Source organism: Mercenaria mercenaria, chromosome 2 (assembly GCF_021730395.1).
Source record: "Mercenaria mercenaria strain notata chromosome 2, MADL_Memer_1, whole genome shotgun sequence".
Classification (NCBI taxonomy): Eukaryota; Metazoa; Mollusca; class Bivalvia; order Venerida; family Veneridae; genus Mercenaria; species Mercenaria mercenaria.
In genome coordinates this window covers 26180937-26195504 of record NC_069362.1, presented here as the reverse complement: position 1 = coordinate 26195504, position 14568 = coordinate 26180937, and the positions used below count along the sequence as shown (strand labels likewise).

Here is a 14568-nt window from a genome sequence, read left to right as displayed (position 1 = left end):
TGACCTTTAACATACTGACCTCAAAATCAATAGGGGTCATCTGCTGGTGATGACCAACCTCCCTATCAACTTTCATGATCCTAGGCCCAAGCGTTCTTGAGTTATCATCCGGAAACCGTTTAATTGTTCAGGGTCACTGTGACCTTGACCTTTAACACACTGACCTCAAAATCAATAGGAGTCATCTGCTGGTGATGACCAACCTCCCTATCAACTTTCATGATCCTAGGCCCAAGCATTCTTGAGTTATCATCCGGAAACCGTTTTACTATTCAGGGTCACTGTGACCTTGACCTTTGACATACAGACCTCAAAATCAATAGGGGTCATCTGCTGGTGATGACCAACCTCCTTATCAACTTTCATGATCCTAGGCCCAAGCGTTCTTGAGTTATCATCCGGAAACGGATTGGTCTACATTCCGACCGACCGACCGACCGACCGACAGACCGACCGACATCTGCAAAACAATATACCCCTCCTTCTTCGAAGGGGGGCATAACAATGAGCAAAGTTTGACCCTAGTAGAGTTTAAACCTACGTCCTCCTGAAAAATTAGTTAAAGTAATCTCATGGTAGGAATTGAAACTCTTCAAAAAAATACATTATTACGGGTACGTCAATTTTCCTAACCATCGTATTAAGGTAGCAACATGACTAGACAATAATCATTAAAAGTCCGGTTTATAGCGGGGTTCGAGCCCAAAATTTCCCTCATACCGACAAGAAAATCGCCCCATTTGATCAATGTTCATACATTCACACATAATGTGTGTGTTGGGTGGGGGATTGCATATCGAAATATAGATGTTGTGTTTGTTACCTTTATATTTTATCTGATGTTATGTCCCTCAATGTTTATTATCGCTTCGTAAGAAACATATAAAAACGGTTATGGCACGCCAATTGTCCAATAATAACGTTAACCCAGGTTTACGGTAAAAAAATAGAATTAACAATTACAGGTAAACAAGGGTTTTCGAACGTAAAACCAGGTTTTTCTAATACTTACCCATATTTTCGGGCGAAAACACGCCCGTGAACCAAGGTTTCAACTAAGTTTTTTAATTGAACTTTGAATTTCGGCCGTTATTTTAAGTTCACGAGCGTGAACCTATGTTTATTGGAGTAAACCAGGGTTCTCGGGTGTAAACAATAGCTTACGAACGTGAACATATGTTAACGATCGAGAACTTAGGTTTACGACCGTGAACATGGGTTTACAACCGTAAACATAGGTTAACGCTGGTGAACATAATTAGGATAATGACCAAAAATCATAGTTTTGTCCGAGAAACCAAGTTTTTCGAACTTAAACCTACGTCACACGTTCATAAACTATGGTTCACGCTCGTAAACCCAAGTGCATGGTCGTAAACATAGGTTCACGTCCGTATACAATGGTTCTCGGCAATCAAATTATTCAACAATTACATTCTTTGTCGAAAAACTATGATTATCGAATACTAACATAAACTTTCGAGCGAACACACAGTATAACGGGCTTAAACTATAGTTTACTCTCTAGGACCCATGTTTACTTCCGATAAACTAGGTTTCTCGATTGAACTTTAACTTGGATGCACAAGTTTATCAAGATCACAACAATACACTATGCTCGCCTTAGTTTAATATGGAAAACCCATAATATCTAAGATTTTGCAAACATCTTTCCCGCACAGTTTTCATTCAGTGTTTTGTGGTAGCCAGCCTTTCTGTACATTCGGTACTTTGATTATTTCTATATAGTCTCATGGTTTCTTCATATGAAGGCGGTGGAAGTTCATATATGCCGCAATCATTTTCAGTGTGTGTGTTTGCATTGACAGAGTTTCTATATGGAACGCCATTTGTATTCGTTTCTCCTACATGTACATTCTCCGGTATGCTTCCATGTGCTGAAAAACAGGGAGGAGCTGACGGCACCACGTGATTCTGTTGTCCACCGCCATTCTGTACAGGGTTTAACGCGATTATGTCAGTCCGGTGCACTGTATTATCCTTTTTCCTTATTGATAATGTAAAAAATATGAACATACAAGCCAGAGAAGCCAGTATATTGCTTAACCACGAAAATATCAGACCGAATGGTATGCCGACTGTCACTGGCCTGTATCCTGTACCGTTACTTCTTTCCTTTGCTACCAGTGATTGTATGTAAACATTTGCATTACCATATTCCATGCATGGAATGCCTATTAGAGTTCCTGAAACAACAAAAAACTGACATTGATATTCAGGGAGTGATTAATTGTTACATAATTTTGCAATATGCATTGTCAATATTTAACACGAGTGTACCGTAATCAAATTAAAGATATCAAATGGCCAGCTTTCACTAAAAAAATATCTTTAGATATTTACTTCAAATGTATAAAATACTAAAAGTATAGATTAATTTTGCATATACAGCTTCATTCAAAAGTAAATATCTTGTTCTAAAAGCTGGGTGTTTTAAAAAAGGCCAGTTTTTAGTGGTAGTACACATTTATACTGCGTAAACCTATACATGTATACAGTATATACTATTTCAAACCTAATATACAGTCCTGTTGATACACATTACGCTGCTAATTTTATGTTCATATAAACTATATGAAGTAATAGGTCATGATTTTGAATATGAAATTTGGTTCTAATAAACCATCAAGGAAGTGTTTTGAAAAAAAAATGTTGACTTACACATTCAATCTTGATAGTACAGTATGTTCTATGTTAGTTTCTAGCTTAAGATTTGTTTAAATAAAAGTTAAAAGCTGTTGCAGTAATTTGTCGTTCAAATAAAAGGAAATGCACTTTCAACATCACCTGACACAGATACAACAGCAATGACTATGCAGTGCCGAATCGAATGACACTTTTCGGAAATACGTCCGCCAATGTCTTGTACAAATTTCTTTTTATTATCCCAGACCAGTATCACAGCAATAAAGGTTAATACTAAAGCAACCGTGGCCTCGATTTGGAATTCTCTTTGTCGAGAAAACGGAACTCCTGAAAAATATAATAAAATTTGTAAAAAGATCCCTTGGAAGCATAGACAACAAAAACTAACAAATTGTTGACATTGAACATAACAATAAAATATAGAAAACATCCATCTAAAAGTAATATTGCCTTTCAGTGTATACATATTACTGAATTTTGAAAATATTTTTATAGACTTTAGGTATCAAAGTAAATATCTTTTTGTGGAAAAACTGTGTTAATGAACAGGGTGATGACATATTTTAGAAATATTCCTGTGAAATTACATGTTTTCAAAGTGTAAAAAAAATGTAACTTTTTCTAGGTTACATAAGTTTACGTGCCATTATCACATAACTCTTAAAATAAATCGCCGGTCCCTAATTTGTGCATTATGATCAGCCTATAGTCAGAAGATCATTTGGAAGCATAGAATGCAATCAAGCAGAATAACAGTAGACTCGGTTTAATTGAGTTTGTTCATGAGAGGTAATAGAAAGTGCAACACCTCCCACGTCCCCATTTACACACATTTACTGGACTAAACTATCAGAAATTTAATAAAATGTTAAAATTTATCTTTAGTTTTAACTTTTGACCGCCAAGCTATTCAATAATTGGTTTAAACAATATTTATTCAACATAATTGCATTTGTTACAATGCTACATATATCAACATATAGGACTGAATAGGAAGCTAACAGCTTTTTTAGAAACTCTTTCCCTTAATGATGGTCAAATATCTCAAAAATAAGTACACGAATCTAACAGTTTTATTTCAACACATTATAGATCATATGTTTGTGTACGACTGTGAGAAGTTTCATTAAAATCAACATAGTAGAAAAAATTCTACTCGCGAAAATGTTTTGAAAATTATGATTTTCCCATACACTCACATTATGAAAAATTGCGTAAGGTCAAATATTTTCAAATTTGTCTAGTAAAAAATCAAGCATAGTTTCCTATCTTTTTTATTTGCTGAATTTTGTAAGTATATTCTGAAGTTTTGAAAAATCAGGGTTTAATCAAATTCTACATTGTAGAAAAAATTTCGATCCGAACGTGCAGAACTACCTTAACATATATCTATGAATGATATTAGCTTTAGAGTCCAAAGTTATGGTTGTATAATAGTTAATTTTGACGGATACTATGCTTAATGTTTTGACCTTACAGGTATAACAATTCTACTATGAGCTTTAAAGATATGTATTTGGAACACACTTACTTGAATCTATCCATGAAAAGTTGTAACCTGGATCGAAGTAATTTTGAATATAATACGTGCCATTCTTCAGTTCTGGATAGAGCTCCATCTGACACTTGCCATTCACACATGTATTAATATACCACAGAGCAAAGCTTCGATTAGCGTAATTTACTGTTTCATTAATTACACCAGTACTATTCAGCCAAATTTCATTAAAATTATTGAACATGTTATTTGTAGCGTTACCTATGCCGTAATCATACTCATTGTCATTCGCAGTATCGTAATTTTCAGTCATATCGATAAATTCATCAGTTTCATTCACACTGTAGATATCATTTGTGATGTTAGTACCATCAATTTTTACATGAAGCCAGCTAGGGATGACAAAACCTATAAACTGTGTAGCAAAAGATAGACATAGACAAACTATTGCTAGCGTCATGAAGCGAACCTTTGTCTTCCTGTTACACATTTTTCTAAATTACTGTTGTCCACAGTTAATGTGATTTTTTCTGAAACAACTGCATGACAATATTCAGATATTTGTTTCCGTTCATCTTTTTCGGGAGTTTTTGATTTTCTTTATTCCCAGGAGTTCATACATGGTCATTTCCTGAAAATGAAATATATGTTCAACAATAGTTATATCGAATAGGCATTCTGATGTCAGTAAGAAAAGTAAGGCAGTTAATAAATTGTCATAAAGTTAGTTCAAATCTGCCATTTAGTATTCGGTCATCAAAATGTTACTAACATAACTTTAACCTCTTCCATGTAGTAACTATTCATTTATCAAATGTCATGTATTTCTGCCACGTGTGTCAATGCTGTGCCAATTAAAACGCTTTGAAGACCATCTCTAAATGTATGCTTGCAATTATGTAATGCTCCCTTTTTCTTTCATTTACTACCAGCCCTGTACCTTTTAAATACTTATACTTATATATCTATCTTACACTAATTGATACATAATATTCTTCAATAACAATTTTTAGTTATACATGGTACAAAGATAAATTATAAAAAAGCTGTTGCGTCATGTATTTTATTAATTGGTTTGTTCTCCATAAAACTGTTTGTACTCACTGTCTTTAGTTCAAAGCTAGTTTAAGAAGTCGATTCTAGTTTCCAATGCATTTTATCCCATGCAACAAGATCTTATATTGTATGAAACACCATTCTTCAATTTTATTTATTTCTCTATCTCTGAAAATATTAGATATCTCATTATATGTGACATCGTAACGTCTACTCGTCAGTCTCAACCATCAGTAATTACGCATTTTTTAAGCACCGAAAACATACTTTTATACCAGATTTCAAAACATTAAAGACTCATGAAACTGGTAAGGTAATGCGAATCAGTAATTGATTTACCGTTAGATCATGGGAATTCATGCTAAATATATTTGCACTGTAGAGTAATTTCAGTAAATACTGTATTCATAAGAAGCCATCATATGATTGAAACTTGTGTCTGTTAGACATAAATCCAATCAAACAATAATACATAATACTTCACTCTTACTTTTTGTTTAATTCTTCATTTATTTTGTGTTGTGATTGAAAGTAATCAATGTATAAAACAATGTCAATGACTTGCCTTTATTTCTGTGTAAATTGCCTCCAAGAATCGTCGTATGCGTTCGTACAAATACACTCTAAGATCCATCCCAGCTGTGATTCATAGAACTACATGTTTGTGTGTGTATCTAGGCCAATAAATATAACCTTCCGTGTACCACTCTAGCAGTGTATCGGCAATCAATATTTTCTTAACCAGGGGAAACTGGTAAATACAAATACGCTCTCATTCTTCGCTGATGAGCCCCTTTTCAAATAACTTACCATGCTAATTTCATAAGACTGTCCATCTCCAATTTTGGCAGTCCATTATCATTTAAGGTGTTTACTGAAAATTTACTGACTGAATAGCGAACAGTGCAGATCTGATCAACTGACGGATGTGCAGGCTGATCTTGTCTGCACTGGCCGCAAAGGCAAAACCAATTGCCGCCAGCAGGCTAAAGGTTAAGATGCCACGTTTAAGTTCTTTTAAAGTACAGTTTACTCGCTATTTAAAACTAAAATTGTCTAAACAAAAATGTTTTTTCGCACCTATTGACTGAAACAATATTAAGGTAGTTCTTCACGTTTGATTAACCGGAAGTGACCGCGTTTCATGGTTTATCCGAAAGACATTAAATAATGCTCGGGAGCACTAATATTGGTATCATAGATATTGCAGGGAATCTACCATATCCCGGATCTTGTGTTAAACAGACAGTGATACTGTCTTTTTAAAGTCAACTTTGACAATGGGTATGTTTTGATGTAAAAATAATCAAAATAATAACATAAAATAACCAGAAATTAAGGACTCCCATTGATAGTTTGCTAATTATGAAAAAAATCATCATTGACCTTTACATTTTATTTGGCCGAATAAATTAAAACAGGCTAGTCTAAAACTATGAAAAGTGTCATTTATATTAACATTGTGGAACTTTTTTTAGGTGCAAAAGTGTTATTAAAAGTGCGATTTTCCATAGGCGCCCAATAGTTAGTAAAGGACCAATAATTTCAGATTAGTCTGACAAAAAATCCAGCACACGACCCTATCATTTTTATTGACTGTATGTCCATCGGATTCAGTGATGCTCTGGAAGAGATATGGTTTAGTTAAATTGTACATTGTTGAACTGTATTTGTATTACACGTCTACAACTACCGTTATCATTTACCTTTGTAACAGAGAATTGTGCTTTAGGTACTCAGGTGACACTTCGGCGGTGTTCTGCAGAGACAACTACAGCTTGGACAGATAAATGCCCAAATACATGAAGTAAATGTTATCGAATGGGAAACATTGTCACATTCAATGCTGCTTGCGGCTTTAATGTTTAAACTGTTCTTTCCTTAACAAATCAATCTTTGCAGCAACTTGACTGTATAACTTGTAAACGAATTGTCCGATCATGTAATGCAGCAATTTATGGATAATTTAGATATAAAATGCTATATGGCGCTTGTATTTTGAACCAATGAATGCTACTCGACTACATGTGTGAATGTTTTTGCCTAGAACGAACGTCTTAAAGCAGAGATCGGAACATGCCGTATAGCATCCATAGCAGCCACTCTGCATTAGTAGATGTCAAAATAGACAGACAATCTTATATGCCTTTTTCGCAAACTGATCGAGCCGACAAAATAGGATCAATAGGTTTGGAGATTTTTGTAGCTGATAAATCTCATACATACTTTATATAACAGTAGAACTATCATGCTATTAACTGTAAAAAGAGTCTCTGGTGGAGAGATTTGGAGACAAGTATCTAAAAGGATGTCATTTTATACTTATAATTTAGACGCATATTAATAAAGCAATGCGCACGTGAGAATAACAAATAATAAAATTTATGAAAATGTTATAAATCACAGTAAACCGAATTGTCTCCTAAGGATTAGATCATCAACATTTTCATGCAACGCTTTACTGAAATGAATTGATGTCAAAATACCCCCACATGTTTGGATACATTATTAGATCAAAAGCATTTTAGCATATCAAAATCTAACAATTGGTATTCACTTATCATCTATGAACTATATTTTATAAAATAAAATAAATGCTAGAGGAAACTTGTTCAAAATAGCCAAACTGTTAATTAAGTGTTTAGTCAAAAACACAGGTGTCGTGGAGTATGGATATGTTCGTCGTCAAAAATTATAGTTATTACATGACTCTTTATACAAATCGCTGGTCTGTAATACTAGTATACACTTATTGAATGACTTGTCGGTCAATAATTAAAATATTACCCGAGGTCCGAAATACAGATGGCCAGTAGTTTTGACTATTGACCGTTTTTTAAATTTTATACCTATTAGCCCACTAAAATGTCTTGAATACAGACCGGCCATACATTACAAGCTATGAAAATGCGATTTACATAAGGAGTCGTGTAATTATTTGTGCTATTTAGCATTAAGGTCTTACTCTGAAAAAAAAAAGAAATTTTATTCTGATGTAATGTAATAAAACAGGGAATGGTTTTTACGGTAAGTGTATATTGATATGTTATTCCAGATATGTGTACTAGATTTACCACGGTACATAACTGTATATTTTTTTCTTAAGAATGAATTAGATCGTACTAATTTTGATAAACCTTGAAGAATATTTAGTTTCTGCTTAAGGGCGGCACTTTTTGATCAAAATACGCGTAAAAAAAGACACATATTGCTGGATAATGTTTTGGCATGTGTTTTCAATATACATCATAGAGCTACGAGGGGTGTTCAATAAATACCCTGAAAAGTGCTCTTATTTCTTTATTTCTAGTCTCATTTTGCTAAAATTTGAAAATATGACGGATATGAATATACTGAATGCAAATACCTAAATTACAGATTTCACAACATGCACAATATTTATTTGTCGTCTCCTAGGCAACGCCATCACCTCAAAAGCGGCCCAACGTTATAATGATGCTGTCATATCACACTCATTAATCAATACTACTCGTGATTACCATTGATTCAATGTTTATCACCATTAAATGCATTTTACACCTTCCTAAGAATAAATAAATACTGTTCATATGATGTTCCTGTCGTATTGGAGAAATTGAACACTGAAATGATGCCCTATCAAGGAGCTCTTAAATTCATTAAATGTGACTGAACGTTATTTTTCATGTCTGTAACACAAGTCGTCAGAAATATTCTCCTGACCACTTTTAAACGTCACGTCCCACTAATAAAATTTTGTTTTCTTCAGGGCATTGTCCCTTAAACCTTTTTCAGCATAGCATTTGTCTCTTTCCTTGATTTTCGATTCAAAACACAAAATGTTATCTCACATCTCCGTTCAACACTTATTTTCAAGCGAAGACCAACTCAATATGCCTGCCAAATATTTTAATGATGTCACATTTATAGTTTGACGTTATTGGCGTAACGCTTACTTTTCATATCTATATTCACCCAATTTAAAAAAAATGTAGCTTGAAAAATAGGTAAGTGGCAAGTAATGTTTCAGTGCATGTAAAATAGAAAAAGAGACAAAATTGGGCCGGATGACGTCACATGACGTTGCTATGGGGACTCGAATTTACTTATTATATATCCAAAGACAATCTAATTTTGACGTATCAACTCAGTATTCCCTAGTCTACATTTTGTAGCATTTTCATTTATTTTTGATGATGCATGAAGAATTGAGAGCACTTTTCCGGGAATTTATTGAACGCCCCTCGTATTAAAACGGTGGTACGTACACATATGTTTTGTTAAAACGAACTTAAGTCTCTCCAATACTCAAGTAAATAACAAATAGCATAAAACATAGTAAATGTTCATTATTTTTTTCAACACTATGTATTGTTTTGTTGTATTAAGCAAAGTCTTTTTTTGTATCAGAAACTTGAGTTATAAGCAATTTATAAATGGTGAAAATGCATCCCCTTTGTAAATTCTTTCAGGAAACTCTGTGATATCAATTTTGTAAGCCAGTTATAAAGACTAATGTCTCTTTCACTTAGAAACCTATAAATCATAACTTTCATGATGGACTGTTTCAGACTTGCTCAAAGTCAGACATTGCTAATATATTTCAATTGTATTGATTTCCCTATAGGGAAATTTTAGTGAAAGACTGAATATATAGGAATTGTCGATTTTGCTTCAGATTTTTTTTTAGATTTATTTAGATGTTTATTATTTTGTTTTGAGATGATAATTATTATTTTGCATTGTGATGGTTATTATTTTGTTTTAATAAAACTGTCGTGTTTAACAATGATCAACATGTAATTATTGTTTAATAAAATAAATTTAACTGCAAAATAGGGTAACCTTTATTCCACTCTCTGCAAGGCAAGGACAACACATGGCACATATAGCACAATATGTCATTTACCAGGTTCACAGCAAACAACTATAGTACAATACTAGTATGCCATTTACCAGGCTCGCAGCAAACAACTATAGTACAATATGTCATTTACCAGGCTCACATCAAACAACCACAGTACAATATGTCATTTACCAGGCTCACAGCAAACAACTATAGTACAATATGTCATTTACAAGGCTCACAGCAAACAACTATAGTACAATATGTCGTTTACCAGGCTCGCAGCAAACAACCATAGTACAATTTGTCATTTACCAGGTTAACAGCAAACAACTTTAGTAAATATGACATTTACAAGGCTCACAGCAAACAACTATTATAGTACAATATGTCATTTGCAAGGCTCACGACAAACAACTATAGTACATTATGTCAGTTACAAGGCTCACAGCAAACGACTATAGTATAATATGTCATTTACAAGGCTCACAGCAAACAACTATAGTATATTATGTCATTTACAAGGCTCACAGCAAACAACTATAGTACAATATGTCATTTACAAGGCTCACAGCAAACAACTATAGTACAATATGTCATTTACAAGGCTCACAGCAAACAACTATAGTACAATATGTCATTTACAAGGCTTACAGCAAACAACTATTGTACAATATGTCATTTACAAGGCTCACAGTAAAGAAGAATAGTACAATATGTCATTTACAAGGCTCGCAGCAAACAACTATAGTACAATATGTAATTTACAAGGCTCACAGCAAAGAAGAATAGTACAATATGTCATTTACAAGGCTCACAGCAAACAATTATAGTACAATATATCATTTACAAGGCTCATAGCAGTCAAAAATAAGCGCTACATCTATTTTCAAATTTATAAATGTTTGAACACGTCACTAAACAAACGTTTTATTATATTATATGTTAGTTCATACACTTGGTCTTCATTAAATATTTTCTCTTCAGGTATATATTATTCCCATATTGAGCAAATTACAAAACAACAGTGAAATGCAACACAATAAGAAGTAGTAAACGGTGAACATTTAAATAGTGCCAGCATTTAGTTTTGATGTCTATTTCTTAAGTAATGAATATAAGTCGTACTGAGCTCATCATTAGAATGTTTTATGTTTGTTTGATACGAGTTTAAACACATTATACCAAAAAAATGGTAGTCTGTATTTCTTTCTTTGCAAGTAAACCATATCACTTTGAGCTGGAAAACTTGTTATGTGTAATAGGAACACTCGACTCGTGATTCAAAATCTTGCCTTACCTACTCAACTTACCTAGAAGAACACTCAGAAATAGTGTATTTTAGAGTATGTTTTGATTACGATCAAAGTTTTCGGTCGGTATTTAATCCAAACTCTAGTGCAGTAAAGCAGTGCGAGGATTGTTCTGAAAGGTGTGATACTAGCCTCATAATCTGTAAAATCACAATCCTTGTAGTTAGGTTGATACTTAATCAATAAAACTGTCTTATATTGAAAACAAAGACAATGAGATCTAGCCGAATGAAGCATTAGTTTGTATGTTTAAGCCACTATATGTATTTTCCTAAATAAAATTTGAAGTTTAAGGTAGTTAAGAACTATACACGAACAGTGGCTTGCATTCTTATTTAGGAACAAAATATATCACATGGTTATTTGTATTTGTGGTGAAATCCAAGAATGTGTCACTAAGTTGGTTCGGTACAACTATATTTTTGCACACATTTGTTGTAGTCCGGCGCCGGAAGTTCAATATTTTCACTGGACCTAGCATAGTTAGTATCACAAACAGATTTTCCCTGTTTTCCTTCTAAATGATTGTTCCCATCACGTTTCTCTGTATTTATTGCCAAAACCACAGTTTTTCTACGTTTATTTCCATCAGTAATTGTATTCCTAGGTGAAACTGACTGTGTAAACCCGCCAGTAGAAGTTTCAGCAACTGACTGTACAAGAGGGACCGACTGATTATTACCATTCACAGCAACAGAAATATTTTCACTGCTGTAATCTTCAATACTTATGGACATGCACATAGTTCCTATGATAAAAAAGCAAGATAACAGCGCCAGAATGCCCCCTGCACCTCCACATATAAGCGCATATGGTACGCCTACATCAAAATTATCCGACAACGCTCTGAGATCTTCGTTAACATCTATAAATGTAGATGTAGGAACAAGAATTAGAGCACCTGAAAAATAATTAATCAATCTATTATTTACAAGAGACGTTAAGAGTTGGCATTTTTTGTTCACAGTAAGGTTTTCGTTTTTGCATCTGAGGTCGTATACAATGATGGATACTATTTTCAAAGATACTGTCAAAAACAAGACTTTTGTCAAGCAAGCAAAGTCCCTACTCAGATTAAGTCATTGTAGCTATAGCATTCACAACTGAAAACGTAGCAAAATATTAACAACATTCTCCAAACAGCTTAAAACGAGAAAAAACATTGCAACCAAATAAAGTATCTGCATATTCACCAAATTCCCCGTCCTCTCTATACCTTGTTTCATAAAAAATAAATTGAACTTTAAACTCATTTCTAAGACGGGATCAGTCTTTGTACGCAAGTTCTGAATTTTATTAAGCCTGAGAAGTGAACTGGAAAATGTAATCAACCAATTGTCAATACATTTAGAGTACGTAAGTTCAAATATGACGTCTTTGTGCTTACCTGAAATAACTGAATAACAAAACACCATACAGAATCTGGAAAGTCGTGGATCTTCTCCAAGTCTTCCTGACATATAAAGCAAAAAACATTTCTTCTGCTTTCTCACCAGAATAAGGCCCATTAGTACAAGCACTACGGCACAAGCCGTCTCGATCTGGAACTCAAGTAGTCTTGAGAACGGAAATCCTGAAGTAGATATAAGATTTATAAATGGTTATAAATACTTGTGCTAGAAATATACATTATAGCAAAACAAAAATATAATTAATAAGATAATTTTGAACGAAAATATGTTTTGAAAAACATCTTATTTATATTAAGTGGGACCTTTGTGACCGAGTAGTTCCCTGACTCCGATTTACCTTCTCCTCACTTCAGTGGATTCGAACCCTGTTCGGGCCGTCATGGGGGGGAAGCCATCTAGCCGGTTCGCGGAAGGTCGGTGATTCAACCAAAGTAATAGAATGCAGAGAAAAGCACCTAAGGCCCTTCTCCATTTTGGCTGAAACGTCACCAACTGTGTCAGTGTGTGACTTCAAACCAACAAAACAAAACATGGGTGTGTGTTAAGTGTAATAAGTCTTTTTTTTTTTTGTACATTGCTATGAGACACATAAGTATGTAAAACATCTATATTCGCAATTAAGGATGTATGGCCATTTTCTGAAAGCAGCATCTTTGACTACATTCATCAAAACACACCTACACAGAATATGATGAGCCTAAGAAAGAAAATAGTATACTTACTTGAATACTTAGCTGTGAAATCATAATCAAAAGAATCTTGCACGTCGAATTCGACCTCTGAATTTTTATATCCATCTTTCTGTAACTGCTCGTAAGATTTGGTCTGACAAGTACCATTCACACATATAACCACATACCACAGGGCGAAGGTTTGACTCACAACATTTTCATATACATGTTCGTATAGGAATGATGTATCTATCCTGACGCTCAGCCAACCAGGGACGGCAAACCCAATTAACTGTGCTCCAAAAGATAAGACAAGACAAAACAGAGTCAAGTTAATGTAACTTAGTCTGGATAGCATTCTAAATGCTGGTACCTGGACAATCAGGAAGTTGCGAACAGAAACATTAAAACCATGCCATATTTTGTATTTCTTTTCTACGATCTGAAATAAAAAGGAGAAAGTTTAGAATAAAAACCATCTGAAATGTTTGAGTAAACTTAAATAAGCTATGATCATAAATACAATTGAAATGTTGGATGTTTTAAAAACAAGTTAATTGTTAAATGGCATGCATTATTTTGTAACAATGTCTTTGGATATAAGTATGCTTTTCCCTTACACAATTAAAGTTCATAGCACATAACTATTAATTAAGAAATGACACGAAACTGAACAGTAATTAAAGGTGACCTTCACTGTACACGCTGAACGTATTTACTGTAAAGGAAAGAAAGTATAGATATGAAAATACTTACAAATTGATGTTCATAAATCTAATCACGGTTGTCTATAATTTTCACACTGTGATATCGATACAAAATCATTACACCAAAGAAGAAAAACATAAAATCAATCACTGCGCGATTCCGTCTTTGTGCCAATATTTGGAACTCCTTTGAGAATATCGGTTTCCTATATGCTTCTGTAGTCTTCATTTAGCTATTGCAAATCCTGCGACCTCATATTGATCGTTTTACAGAATCAATGACACTGTTACAGGCACTCAGATAATTTTCAAACGGAAGGAATTTTCCAAGTTATTTTTATAAATTTGCAAAAAATTCTGTTGCAATGTGATTGCACCGGGAATTAATATTTCAACATTCACCTTAATATGATTAAATA

The 14568-nt window shown here is 33.8% G+C and overlaps 2 protein-coding genes across 2 annotated transcripts; both read right to left on the bottom strand.

The window, feature by feature from the left end:
* Nucleotides 1–1615: 1615 nt before the first annotated feature.
* LOC123562627 (uncharacterized) lies at nt 1616–5391 on the bottom strand. Its single transcript, XM_045355248.2, has 4 exons — nt 5270–5391; nt 4199–4796; nt 2809–2994; nt 1616–2207 (listed from the first exon to the last, which is right to left on the bottom strand). Exons 2-4 carry the CDS (start codon nt 4653–4655, stop codon nt 1690–1692), a joined length of 1161 nt encoding a protein of 386 aa, XP_045211183.2. The 5' UTR covers nt 4656–4796; nt 5270–5391; the 3' UTR covers nt 1616–1689.
* Nucleotides 5392–8790: 3399 nt separating this feature from the next.
* LOC128545904 (uncharacterized) lies at nt 8791–14443 on the bottom strand. The gene is made up of 4 exons (XM_053533104.1): nt 14199–14443; nt 13494–13884; nt 12747–12932; nt 8791–12260 (listed from the first exon to the last, which is right to left on the bottom strand). The coding sequence occupies exons 2-4, from the start codon at nt 13798–13800 to the stop codon at nt 11755–11757; spliced, it is 999 nt and encodes a 332-aa protein (XP_053389079.1). The 5' UTR covers nt 13801–13884; nt 14199–14443; the 3' UTR covers nt 8791–11754.
* Nucleotides 14444–14568: the final 125 nt, after the last annotated feature.